The 13290-nt window shown below is 46.7% G+C and overlaps 1 protein-coding gene across 2 annotated transcripts in view; it reads right to left on the bottom strand.

The window, feature by feature from the left end:
• Nucleotides 1-13290, bottom strand: part of LOC145529167 (uncharacterized) — a 34220-nt gene that overhangs the window by 15293 nt on the left and 5637 nt on the right. For both annotated transcript variants that reach the window (XM_081548992.1, XM_081548991.1), the window contains exon 3: nt 10725-11005. In XM_081548992.1, the coding sequence (XP_081405118.1) occupies nt 10725-11005 (281 nt within the window). The remainder of the gene's footprint in view (nt 1-10724; nt 11006-13290) is intronic.

Genomic DNA, 13290 nt, shown 5'->3' with positions numbered 1-13290 from the left:
ATCTCCGCCTCCCCGAGCAGCGAGAGCAGTACCTCCTTCCTTTTTTTCCTCCTCGGCTCTTAATCTGTTTCTCGATTAGATAACAGAGGCTTTGGTCTCCTTCGGCGCGATTCCGCCCTGGGGGCCCAATTCGGCCCCGGCCAGCCCGAACCCCTCCCTCCTGCCCTGGGTGTGGGCTCCCTGCCCCGCCGGAAGCCTGGCTTTGACCTCTGCCCTCCGCCCTCTTCTCCTTCGGGGACACCCCCGCCGCACCTGCCCCCGGCCAGACTCAGGCAGCGTCAGGGGTGCGCAGCCGCAGGGCTTTGGAAGAAGCGGGCTCAGCTCCGGCTGGAAACCTGCCTCCTGCCTCGGTCCGACTCCGCCGGGCTTTCCCCGCCGGAGGCAGAGACCAGGAGCATCCCTGGCCAAGCCCGAGTTCTTGCCTTCGTACTTGCTCAATCCCTTCGCTCTCCGGGTAGTTCCTCTTCCAGGAGAGTGTCTTCTTTAGTCCTAGCTTCCAGGAGAAAGAAAGCTATGGGGATTAAGAAAATATGGATTAAGGTGTCTTGAAATGTCTACAAGCTAAAAGAGATTCGCAGTCACACTTGACCCCAGATTTGCCTTTCTGGGATGATGATTTTAGGATTTTGATAGTTTAAATCTTCTCCCAACATCACAATGCATAGGATAGAGCCAGAGGTGCCCAGATTCCTGCTTATTAGACTCTAAAAGGAATCCATTTTTCCATTCAAGAAATGGAGGCTATTCTGTTGGCATTTCCCTTTGGGGGTGGATCCTGTGTCTGCTTGGCTTTTTTAAAAGGATGAACGCAGATGTCACCAAAGTGGGATGTCATAGAAGCAGTGTCTAGTCTTCTAGGATCTGTTGCAGAAACACTTTTGGTTGCCTCTGCCTGAGTCTGGGACCGCAGCCCTCTTAGTCCTAACTTCTCTTCTTTTCTGAAACGTGTAGGTAGAAAGAGGTTTTTTTTGAAAGTTCTTTAATTCTTTTCTTTGGCATTAAAATGCATAAATAATATTTCTGAGTAAAACCCCCGGTGGTGTTTTTAGAAAAAGGACCATAGTAATAAAAATAGTCTACATCACTGTTATTATATCTACCTAACACTCTTTAAGCCTTGCATATGTATGAACTGATTTGATGAACAAACTACATCTCTAAAGTAGAGTGGGTAGGATTTGTTTATTCTCGTTTCAGGGGTGAGGAAATTGACTCAGAAGGTTAAGTTCACACAGTAGTAAGTGTAAAGCCCAAATGAGTTCAAGTCCACTTTTTTTTTTAACCAAAGCATAATGAATAGAAATTTTTAAAAAGAAAGTGATAGTGATATGGCAATTTGGTGACCAGATCTCTCACATTTTCTGATATAATAGGATCTATGTATGAGCATAGTTCCATCCACTGCTCTCCTTCAAAAAAAGCATCCTTCTTTACACACATGAATGAACAGAAAAAATGGATCTTTTCCCAAACTTCTTCCTAAGCGACACTCCGGCCATAGTGTATCTTCTTTAACGTACAATATAATCCTTCCACCAAGAAGGCTCTCATCATCTTTTCCATGGAAATTCACCTTATCTCAAAAGTCAGCCCTCCCACCATCTCTGTCTCTAGTCCTGTGTGATGTGATCACTCCTTTCTCTGAATCCTAGTGGCCAGACCTAGTAGCCTCTGTAGCCACATGCTTTACTTAATGTAACTCATTTAAATCCACCAGAAAGACGTGAAGCAAATGCTTTCATTATCTCCATGTAACAGCTGAGGAAACTGAAGCACAGAAAGATAAATCGAGTTGAAAGTGACACAGTTGGAAATAGCTGAGCTGGGATTTGAACCTCTCTAGTTTAGAGTCTGTATTCCTGACCCTTACATGATACTGCCTTTCAACCCTTAGACAGTCAGGCATCTTGCATGCATTATCTTACAAGGTGATGAGTGCCCTTTATCACATGATGCTATACCATCTCCCTGTAGTGCGTTTCCTATTATGTCTAAGGTGTGTAAAAGCACACTTTCATCCTTCTTTTATCACTGCAAGCTGCTTAAGTGGGGTGACTGTGTGCCATCAGTTTTAAATGTCATGTAGTACCTATTGCTTATACAATGTACAGACTTGATACACATATTTTTCAAATCAAGATTAATCAACTGGAAAATGGTTTGTTCTCCAAGTATTGAGTACCAACTATGCAACAAGCACTATTTGGCCTTGGTGAGCAAGTCAGAAAAGATTCTTCCTCTTAAGAAACTTAATTTTAATGGAAACAGATGGTAAACAAACAGATACAATAAGAAAACTATGGCATCATCAACTCAATGGACATGAGTTTGAGCAAACTCCGGGAGACAGTGAAGGACAGGGAAGCCTGGCGTGCTGCAGTCCATGGGATCGCAAAGAGTCAGACATGACTGAGCGACTGAACAACAACAAATCAGGGAGTCCATCTGGAAAACTAAAATGGGCTATGAGAGGGAGTGAGGGGGTGGAGGCATTACTGCAGGATGGGTGATCAGAAAGACCTCTGGGAAAATAAGACCTAAGGTGGGCTCTGGAGGCCAAAGTGTGAGCCGTGCAGAGCAGAGGAAGGGCATTCCAGGCCAAGGGAATAGCTTGTGCAAAGGCCCTGAGGAAGGAAAGAGATTGGTGCCTACTTCCTTCAGCAATTTGCAGGATTTCTCAACCTCAGCACTTCTCAGCTTGGGCTAGTACAATAAAATAACAAATGTTTATGGTGGTTTAAACAATAAGTAGCTATTTCTCACAGTTTTGAAGGCTGAGAAGTCCAAGATCAAGGTGCCGGCAGATTTGGTGTCTGTTGAAGTCCTCTTCCTGGTTTGCAAAAAACCTCCTTTTGCCATGTCTTCACACGGCAGAGCGAGTCTCCTCTTCCTTATGGGAACAATTTCATCGTGGGGGCCCCACCTTCATGACCTCATTTAAGCCTAATTGTATCCCAAAGGTCCCACCTCCAAATATCACAGCACTGGGGATTAGGGCTTCAGCATATGGACTTGGGGGCAAACAAATATGCAGTCTACAGCAGGGCTGTTGACTTTTGGGCCAGATAATTCTTTGTCTGGGGGTTTTCCTGTGCCCTGTGGGACGTTTAGGAGTCTCCTGGCACCCCCCCCCCAGCCTCTAAAAGTTAGACGCCAGTAGTCCCCCCCACCCCTCTAAACTGTGGCAATCCGAATGTCTTAAGAGAGAGACTTCCCTGGTGGCCCAGTAGCTAAGACTCCGTGCTCCCAACGCAGGGGACCTGGGTTCCATCCCTGATCACAGAACTAGATCCAGCCTGCTGCAACTAAGGGTTTGCATGCCGTGACTAAAAGATCCTGTGTGCCACAATGAAGCTGGAGGATCCCATGTGCAACAACTAAGACCTGGAGCAGCCAAGTAAATAAACATTAAAAAAATAAAGGCTTTAGCTGGTTTGGGACAGAAGGTCATTAATGTGGAGGTATGTGCTAGACAGAGGTTTCCCTGGTGGCTCCGTGATAAAGAATCTGCCTGCCAGTGCAGGAGATGAGGCTTCAATCCCTGGATCAAGAAGATCCCTGGAGTAAGAAATGGCAACCCACTCCAATATTCTTGCCTAGAATATCCCATGGACAGAGGAGCCTGGTGGTCTACAGTCCATGGGGTTGCCAAAGAGTAGGTCATGACTTGGCAACTAAACATCAGTAACAGGAAGGGAGGCAGACCGTGGCTAGAGGTAGGAGTGTCAATGGGAAGATCAGGGGTTTCTAGCTGCATTTTCTCACTGAAGCTTGAAGGTGAGGAGAGGCCTAAAAGTGGAAGAGGAGACCGGAGGAAGTGTGAAGCAGTCATTTGGAGAGTGGGAAAGTGAAAAAGCCAGGGAAGTATATTAGGATTGATGAGTGAAGTGAAAGTCACTCAGTCGTGTCTGACTCTTTGGCACCCCATGGACTATACAGTCCATGGAATTCTCCAGGCCAGAATACTGGAGTGGGTAGCCTGTTCCCTTCTCCAAGGAATCTTCCCAACCCAGGGATCGAACCCAGGTCTCCCACATTGCAGGTGGATCCTTTACCAGCTGAGCCACCAGGGAAGCCCAAGAATACTGGAGTAGGTAGACTTCTCCAGGGGATCTTCCTGACCCAGGAGTAGCCGGTATCGAATGTCCACTAGCTATCTGTGTACTTGAAATTGAAGTGACACCAGCCAACAACTTTGAGTTTTTTTAAAAATTCTTTATTGTGGTAAAATGTCTATGACACAAAACTTACCATTTCAACTACTTTCAAGTGGCGTTTAGTCCATTCAAATTGTGGAGCAGCCACCTCTGCCATTGGAGAAGGAAATGGCAACCCACTCCACTATTCTTGCCTGGAGAATCCCAGGGACAGAGGAGCCTGGTGGGCTGCCGTCTGTGGGGTTGCACAGAGTCAGACACGACTGAAGTGACTTAACAGCAGCAGCAGCATCTGCGCCATCCTTCTCCAGAATTTGTCTGTTGTCTCACATATTTGTCTGTTGTCTCACATGGACACTCTGCATCCATGAACCACTAACTCCTGATTACCCCTCCTCCCAGCCCCTGGGAACCACAGGGGGTGTGTTTCACCCCAGCAGTGTTCGAGTGTAGACAAGGAGCAGGTGAATGGTTGAGACACAGAGGCTTGGAGATCAAGAGGGAGTGGAAGGGAGTTGGGGTGCTTGCAAAGTGAGAGTTACAATGGGGCACCCCGTGACTCAGGCTGGATGAGACAGGGGGTTGGAGAGGGTGATGAAGAGTGACCGATGGGTGTCTTTGGAGCCCCAGAGATGGTGCCATCTTCCTTCTCTTCCTTCCTCGTGATGGCAGGGGTCGAACCTCACTTCAAATTTACTCATCCATATGGTTCCCTACTGTGTTTCTCATCCTGGAGAAGGTTCTTCAGAAGAGCCCAGGATGAATCACCACTTGAGTCACCTGGCGTGATCCCATCCCTCTGCACACCGCAGGGCCCTGGGATACACTCGCCCAGTGAGGTAAGGGGAGAGGCATATGGTGTTTATTTGGGGAAAGAGGTACGTGTTCTATGAATAGCACAGCAATGCGAACAGGCAGGCTGACAGATGACTCCGCTTTATCTGATCACACAATATGGGCATCCACACTGTGTGAAATCCCCCGAAGCTCCGGGAACTTGCAAACGGCCTCCTTGCTTTCTGCCTCTCAGCCTTGCTTTTCCCTTCACAACTGAAGTAGAGGCAGAAAGGCCTTTCTCAAGTGCTCTGGACTCTGCTTAGAAATCTCCTCTGAGCGCACCTCTTCGGTGCTCTTCATATTTAGTGCTGGGCTCTTCTCTGCATTGCTGATGAACTTGTCTCTTCTTTACAACATGTTGATTGTCCTCCTGTTGTGTTTTCTGATTTCGTCCATACATTTGGGGTAGGAGCGTGTTCAGTCGCTTCAGTTGTATCTGAGTCTGTGCAACCCCAGGGACTGAAGCCCGCCGGGCTCCTCTGTGCATGGGATTCTCCAAGCAAGAATACTGCACTCCAGTCTCCATGTCCTGCTCCAGGGGATCTTCCCTCCCCAGGGATGGAACCTGCATCTCTTACATCTCCTGCATGGGTAGGCGGATTCTTTACTGCTAGCCCGCCTGGGAAGCAGGAGGGCTATACATTCCATTCCTAAAAGGAGAATTTAACTGTGTATAAGGCCACACCTTAGAGGGGAGCAGTCCAGGCTGTCTCTCATAGCACAGATGTCCCTGAGGAGAAGACAGAAAGCCACAGAGGCTGGGTTCTCCATAATGGAAGAAGCCGGGGCAGGTCACATCTTATATGGTGACACTGGGTTAACTGATAGAGAAGCCTAATTTCACACAGAGTTATGTTTCTAGTAATACTTCAGAAGATGAAGGGAGTTCTCTAGTGGCCTAGTGGTTAGGATTCTGGGCTTTCACTGCTGTAGCCCAGGTTCAGTCCCTGGCTGGGGAACTGAGATCCTGCAAACCGAGGTTAACAACAACAACAACAAAAAGGTGATGTAGGAGGGCATCAGAATGCACTAGAGTGACCCCTCAGGGCCACCTTGAATTGCGTATATGTGATGCAGAACTTTCTGTGATGATGGTGGTGGTCAGTGCAACAGAGGCACTGACATCTTAATTTTATTTAAATTGAATTTAAATGAAATTGAATTGAAATGGGGATAGTGGCTGCCATGTTGGACAGTGGAGCTTGTGTGTGTGTGCGTATGCTAAGTCCTTCAGTCGTGTCCTGTTCTTTGTGACCCTACGGACTGTAATCCACCAGGCTCCTCTGTCCATGGGGTTCTCCAGGCAAGAATACTGGAGTGGGTTGCCATGCCCTCCTTCAGGGGATCTTCCTGACCCAAGGACTGAACCCATGTCTCTTACGTCTCTTACATGGGCAGGCAGGTCCTTTACCACTATCGCCCCCTGGAAAGCCCTGGGGAGCTTGTAGTGGATATCAACTTAATAAAAAGTTACAAGCTTTTCAATTAACATAACTTCAATGAGATTTACCCAGTATCTAAATTATTATGATTGTCTTTGGCTGTGAGTAATAGGCTGGCTGAATAGCTGGCTACACAGGTGAGGGGTTTATGTTTCTCCTGTAAGAGAAGGTCTGGTGGGCAGTGGAGGACTGGAAATGGAGATGGAAAATGAACCAAGGGCAAACAAAAAGCTTTGCAAAGTCAAAATGGTACAAATCCTGGAGCAGAGAAGTTGCTAAGATAGACCACAATTATGTATGTTACTACCCTTCAACCCAACAATTCCACTTCTAGGAATCGACCCCACTCGGCCTCAGGCATAAATAGAAAATGACTCATGTATAAGATTATTCACTGCAGCGTTATTGATGATGAAAAAAACTGGAAGTAACCCAAGTGTCCATCAATAAGGGACTGTTTGGATAGTTCATAATGTGCTGTGCTGTGCTAAGTCGCTTCAGTTGTGTCCAACTCTTTGTGACCCCACAGACTGTAGCCCTCCAGGCTCCTCTGTCCATGAGATTTTCCAGGCAGAATACTGGAGTGGGTTGCCATTTCCTCTTCCAGGGGATCTGCCTGACCCAGGGATCAAATCCAAATCTCCTGTGTCTCCCGGATTGCAGGTGGGTTCTTGACTGGCTGAGCCTAGGCATATAATCAAATATTATGCGGTAAAAAAGAAATGAGAAAGCACTCTATGTAGAGGTATGGAGTGATTTCCAAGATTCTAGAATATAAAATTTAAAAAAAAAAGCAAGGAGAGCAACGTATGGATATGTTGATATAAATCCTATGATGAAGGAAAGGAAGCAAAGAAATACACATACATTTGCTTCTATTTGCAAGGGAAACAAACACAGCTACATCGTAAGTGGGAGGAAGGAACAGGTGTGGGAGACAGGGATGGAGTGAGACCACTGTGCGTGTACCTTAGTTCATACTTTTGACTTTCAAATCATGTAATGTTTTCGATCCCAAAGCTAAAATAAAAAAAAATGTTTAAGAAAAGAAGCCTCAGGACCTCCCTGGTGCTCTAGTGGTTAAGACTCCACTCTTCCACCGCAGGGGGGAAAGGGTTTGATCCTGGTCCGGGAACTTAGATCCCACATACTGCACAGGGCAGCCAAATCCTTGATTAGAACTGGGTCACATGGCCAGGACCTCCCTGGTGGCTCATACTGTGAGGAATGTGCCTGCCAATGCGGGAGACCAGATTTGATCCCTGGGTCGGGAAGATCCCCTGGAGGAGGGTATGGCAACCCACCCCAGTATTTTTGCCTCGGAAATCCCACGGGCAGAGGAGCCTGGCGGGTTACAGTCTGTGGGGTCGCAAAGAGTCGGACATGACTGGGTGACTAACACTTTCACTTTCACACGTGGCCACACCCAGCTGCCAGGGCCTGTGGGAAGGGAATATTTTACTGAGCAGGCGACCCTCCAGCCCAGTCAGGATTTGGTGAGAGAGGAAGAAGGTAAGGAGACTAGACCTTGGGCAGCAACCACGCAGGGTCTGCCCTAGCCACTCCATGTGCCCGGGAGTACCACCCAGACCGGAAACATCCATGACTGACCGCTTCAGGCCTGAGGAAGGCCAGCACTGGCTGGACCTCCACCACAGGCAGCTGGACTGCGGGCTCCATGTGGGCCTTCTGCCTTGTTTCTCACTCACGAGCCAGACAGGGTGAGAATATTCTAGTTTCATTCTTTTACATGTGGCTGCCCAGCTTTCCCAGCACCGCTTGCTGAAGAGACCAAAAGAGACTACAATGAACAATTATGTACCAATAAAATAGGACAACCTCGAAGAGAAGATATCAACAGATACTTGTACATCGATGTTCCTAGAAGCAATATGCACAAGAGCCAAAGCTGGAAACAACCCACGTGTCCATCCACAGAGGACTGGATAAACAAGATGTGATGTATACAGGCAACGGAATATTATTTAGCCTTAAAAAGGAGGGATATTCTCACACACGCTACAATATGAATGAAGCTTGAGGATGTTATGTTGAGTGAAATAAGCAAGACACACAAGGACAGACAGTGTATGATTCCACTGAAATGTAGTATCTAGAGAAGCCAAATTCACCAAGACAGAAAGTAGAAAAGAAGTTATCAGGCAGTAGGAGGAGAGGGGAAGGGGACTTAGAGTTTACCGGGCACGGAGTTTCAGTTTTAGATGATGAAAAAGTTCTGGAAATGGATGAGGGTGATGGCCCAGAACATTGCGAATGTACTTAGTGCTACTGAAACAGGTACTTAAAAATGGTTAAAATGGTAAAATTTATAATATGTATATTTTACCTTAATGTTTTAAAAAGTATTGTGAGCAAAATAATGTCTGTAACAGGATGAAAAATAATTTGTCCTCATAGCAAGGTCCTGCTGTATAGCACAGGGAACTATATTCAGTATTCTGTGATAAACAATAATAGAAAAGACTATCAAAAAAGAATGTCTATATGTGTATAACTGAGTCATTTTACTGTACAGCAGAGATGGGCTCAACATTGTAAATCAACTCTATGTCAATAAAATTTTTTTAACGTTTTAATTTAAGAAAATTAAATCCTGAGTTCATTTAATTAATTATTATTATTTACTAAAAATGTTGACCCTACCCCACATCATATGAGACCTAAGTTCCCCAGGCAGGGATCGAACTCATGCCCCCTACACTGGAAGGCGAGTCTCAAGCACCGAATGCCAAGGAAAATCCCAAAACTTTTTAAATTAAAATAAAAAAATAATTTGGCAAGGCATTAAAATAAAAAAAAATTCAGCAATGCACGAAATTATTTTTCCACTTAAAAATACTAGTCGACTTCATTTTTTAGAGAAGTGTGAGGCCCACAACGGAGTTGAGGGGAAAGTACGGAGGGTTCTCCTGTTACCTCTGCCCTCCCCCACTCTCAGCCGCCTGCTCCGGGCTCGCTGGCGTATTTGTTATAACTAATGAACCAACACTGACACATCATTATCACCCCAAGTCCCCAGGGCAGGAGACTTACGTGAGGGTTCACTCTTGCTGCTGTACATTCTCTGCACTTTGACGATTGTATAATGACACGTAAGCCCCACGATGGGATCATTCGGAATAGTCGCGCTGCTCCAGAAATTCTCTGGGCTCCTTTTCATTCCTCTCTCCTTTCCTAACTCTTTGCACTGTCTCCTGGTGATAGTTTTGGCTGTCACAACTGGGGGTGGAGGTGTTCCTGGCATCTCAGGTGTAGAAGCCAGGGATACTGCTAAACATCCTATAAGGCATGGAACAGCCCCACGACAAGGAATTATCTGACTCAAACATGGCCAAAGCACTGAGGCTGACAAATCCTGTAGCCGAAGCTAAGCAGGAACCTCTTTAATCCATGACTATGTAGGGTGCATGGACTTCCCAAGTGGCTCAGTGGTACAGAATCCGCCTGTCAGTGCAGGAGACTCTGGTTCATCCCTGGGTCGGGAAGATCCCCTGGAGAAGGAAATGGCAACCCACTCCAATATTCTTGCCTGGAGAATCCCCATGGACAGAGGAGCCTGGTGGGCTACAGTCCATGGGGTCACAAAGAGTCGGCCTCTCGACTAAACAGCAACAGCGATGTGGGGTACATAGTAGATACTCAGGAAATGCTAAATAAATAAATGAAGTGTTTGAAAAACCCAAGGGAGAGGTACTTCTGAGTATACACAAAGGAAACATTATCTTATTAAATTCAGGTCCTGTGGTTGTTCAGTTTGGTGGGGTGGGCGGGCCAGGAAAGTGCATTTTGACAAGGAGAATGCCATTTGCTTTAATGGCCGTGCACAGAGAGTCTGTGAGATAGAGTTCGTGCAAACGCATGTGGTGGCCCGTCGGCAGGTGTGAGTTCTGTGACACTGGGCAACAGCTGGTCTGTACTGTTTCTCTGTAAGACTGAGGAGTCCCGGGGAAGCATTTAGCACAGAAGCAGCACTTCCCTCCTTTGTTTTAGGAAACAGCCAAGAGATTCAGAAATGAAGAAAGGCGAGGGTGGCCGGTTCCTAAACACCACTTGAAAATGCATTTTGTGTGTCCCCAGAGAGTTTTTAATACAGTATATGGAAGAACTGTCAGGAAGATAACAGAAGCAAAAGACTTTTGATATTTAGCTTGAAACAAAGCATAGAGACGTGAGATTCAAAACTAATGAAGGGAGGACTTTCAAAAAAGAAATCAGGGCCTCCTTCCCTAGTTATTGCTCTCAAATCAAATGAGATTTGATTACCTACCATCATAGGTAACTGCTGGCAGCCCGGTGCCTTGGTTGTATCGCGGGACCAGGTACTTCATGCTGCGTGACCCTCCTTCGGAGACCATCCTCAGGGGAACTGAACTACCTCGGATGTGGTCAACTTCATGTATTCCCAAGTTGGTCTTGCGTGCTGCATGCCACCCTTGCCTCGACAACACGGAGTGCCTCTCAGCCTCCTCTTCTGCAGACGTGCATGCCCGCCAGAGCAGGGCAGTTCGCCCAAGTCCATGCCAAGAAGAGGGAGATTCCCTCCAAGCCCTGGGAGCCCGTGGGGAACAAAGGAGACTGTGTGAGGATGCACTATGGGAACTACATGAAAACAGGCTGATTTTTCTAACAGAGTATTTTCTAAGTGCTCTGAGAACATTGTGTGTGTGTGTGCGCGCGCGTGTTAGTCGATCAGTCATGTCCAACTCTTTGGGACCCCATGGACTGTAGCCTGCCAAGCTCCTCTGTCCCTGGGATTCTCCAGGCAAGAATACTGGAGTGGGGTGCCATCTGAGAACACTGACAGCAGGGTGGGGGTGGTGGGCTGTGGGTGGGCACCTCTGCCTGGGCCATCAGAGGATGCTTCAGAGAGAAGGTGACTTTCCATCTGGGTCTTAAAGGTTGAATAAGAATGGAAACAGGGGAGAGTAGGGGAAACATTCCAGGCAGGAGGAGCACAGAGGAAAATCTGAGAGGTTGTAAATGGGCCCACTGTGTTTGAGGGTAAGACAGTCAGTGGGATGGGGGTTAGTGGCAGAGAGGGTGAGCTGGAGCTTGACTACAGAAGACGCTCATTAAATGGCAAAGCTAGCCGGCAGGGGTGCACAGTTGCACAACTCCAGGGGGCGCTGTTCCAAGCATAGCCTGAGGCTGTACCCATTGGCTTCGCTAATGGTTGCTGGGTGATTTCTGATTATAGTTTATATTATTTGATTCTCACTACTCCACGAGGAAAGTTTTATTTCCATTGCCAGTTTACAGATGGGAACCTGAGGCACAGACAGGTAAACTTGTGCAGCTACGAAGTGGTAGAATTGGGGGGTTAATTCGGTCTGCTTCCACACCCAAGGCAGGGCGCTTCCTAAGTTTTGTCACTGCTGGCGCTCACAGGAAGTGACATTTTAGGACCCAGTAGGGTAAGTGACGAAGCTGCTCACCATCTGAAAGGCCCTGGGACTGCTGTGACCCCGGGCTGCATCCTGGCCAGCCTGATGGCTGAGGGGACGCCCCAGGCGCTGGCACACCTCGGACCCATTTCTGCAGCACTGCTGGGTGGCAGGTGGATCTCAGTTCTGGAGAGGACACCTGAGGTTGCTTTTCCAGCCAAATTCAGGTTATATTCTGATTAAGCTCCCAAACGAGGCATAGGAAAAAAAAAATCCTGTTTTCTTCAGGGTGCTAGGTGGTTGGTTCTCAGTTTTGTAGTTTTATAGATCAAGGGCAAAATGGTGGTGGAAAAGCCTGGGGTCTGGAGACAGACAAGTCTGGTCGTTTTTACATGACCCTGGACAAGATATTCGCTCTCTCTGAGCCTCAGTTTTTCTGGATGGAAAGGCAGTAGTAAATAGGCACTTCATTGATTTGTTGTAAAGATTAAATGCAGTAGCTTCTATCAAGGAACCAGCACCAGCTGTAAACACCAGCTTCCTCCTCTGCTTCCTCTCCGCCCTCCAATCTTCGTCTTTCTGATTGGAAACTACAGTGATGTCATGCTAGAGGGCGGTGGTTTGGGGAAAGTCAGGCAGTAGCCATCTATCAGCAAAACCACTTGTGGTGACTAATGGGGACCTCGCTAGTGACATCGCCCTTCCGAATGCCTTCTGGGAGAAAGTACTCCTGAGTTCTGTGGGCAGAAGTTTATAGCTGTCGAAACTGGCTATGAAAACAAGCAAGGAAACAGTCCCACTGTTGTTTCCACTTTTTTTCCACGTTTGCTTTCCTGTGGTCATCTTGATCATTTAACTGTTCAAATATTTGCATTTATTTTATTGTTAACATGAAATTTACCATCTTGACCACTTTTTTTTTTTTTTTTTGTGGCCATGCTGCTGTGTGTGGGATCTTCAGTTCTCCCACCAGGGATCAAAGCCACACCCCTGCAATGGAAGATTGGAGTCCTAACCACGGGACCACTTCCCTAACCAGGAAAGTCCCCCATCTTGAGTACGTTTAATTGCACATTTCACTAGTATTTCACATTGTTGTGAAAGACATCTTTGGAACTTTCTATCTTGCAGACCTGAAAATCTATACCCATGAAACAGCAACTATACTCTCTCAGCCCCTGGCAACCACCATCATTTAATTTTTCAAAAGACAATTCAGTTTCCTGATTAAGATGAACATTCTGCTCTGCCAGTCTAGCAGGTTGCTTTTGAAATCATGACTCGGTTAAATACTCCTGTGTTAGAGGCTGATCAGAATTTCTGGGTCTTTTTTTTCAAAATTAGTATTCAGAGGAGGATCAGTGATAATACTGGAAGACACATATCTCACAGAACACCCACATCTTTTTTCTTCCCTAATAGCTGATGTATCCCATGTTCATCCAATAG

The sequence above is a fragment of the Giraffa tippelskirchi genome, chromosome 12 (genome assembly GCF_054371585.1).
Source record: "Giraffa tippelskirchi isolate mGirTip1 chromosome 12, T2T-mGirTip1v1.2.pri, whole genome shotgun sequence".
In the NCBI taxonomy this organism is placed as follows: Eukaryota; Metazoa; Chordata; class Mammalia; order Artiodactyla; family Giraffidae; genus Giraffa; species Giraffa tippelskirchi.
This window is presented reverse-complemented; position numbering and strand designations above follow the sequence as displayed.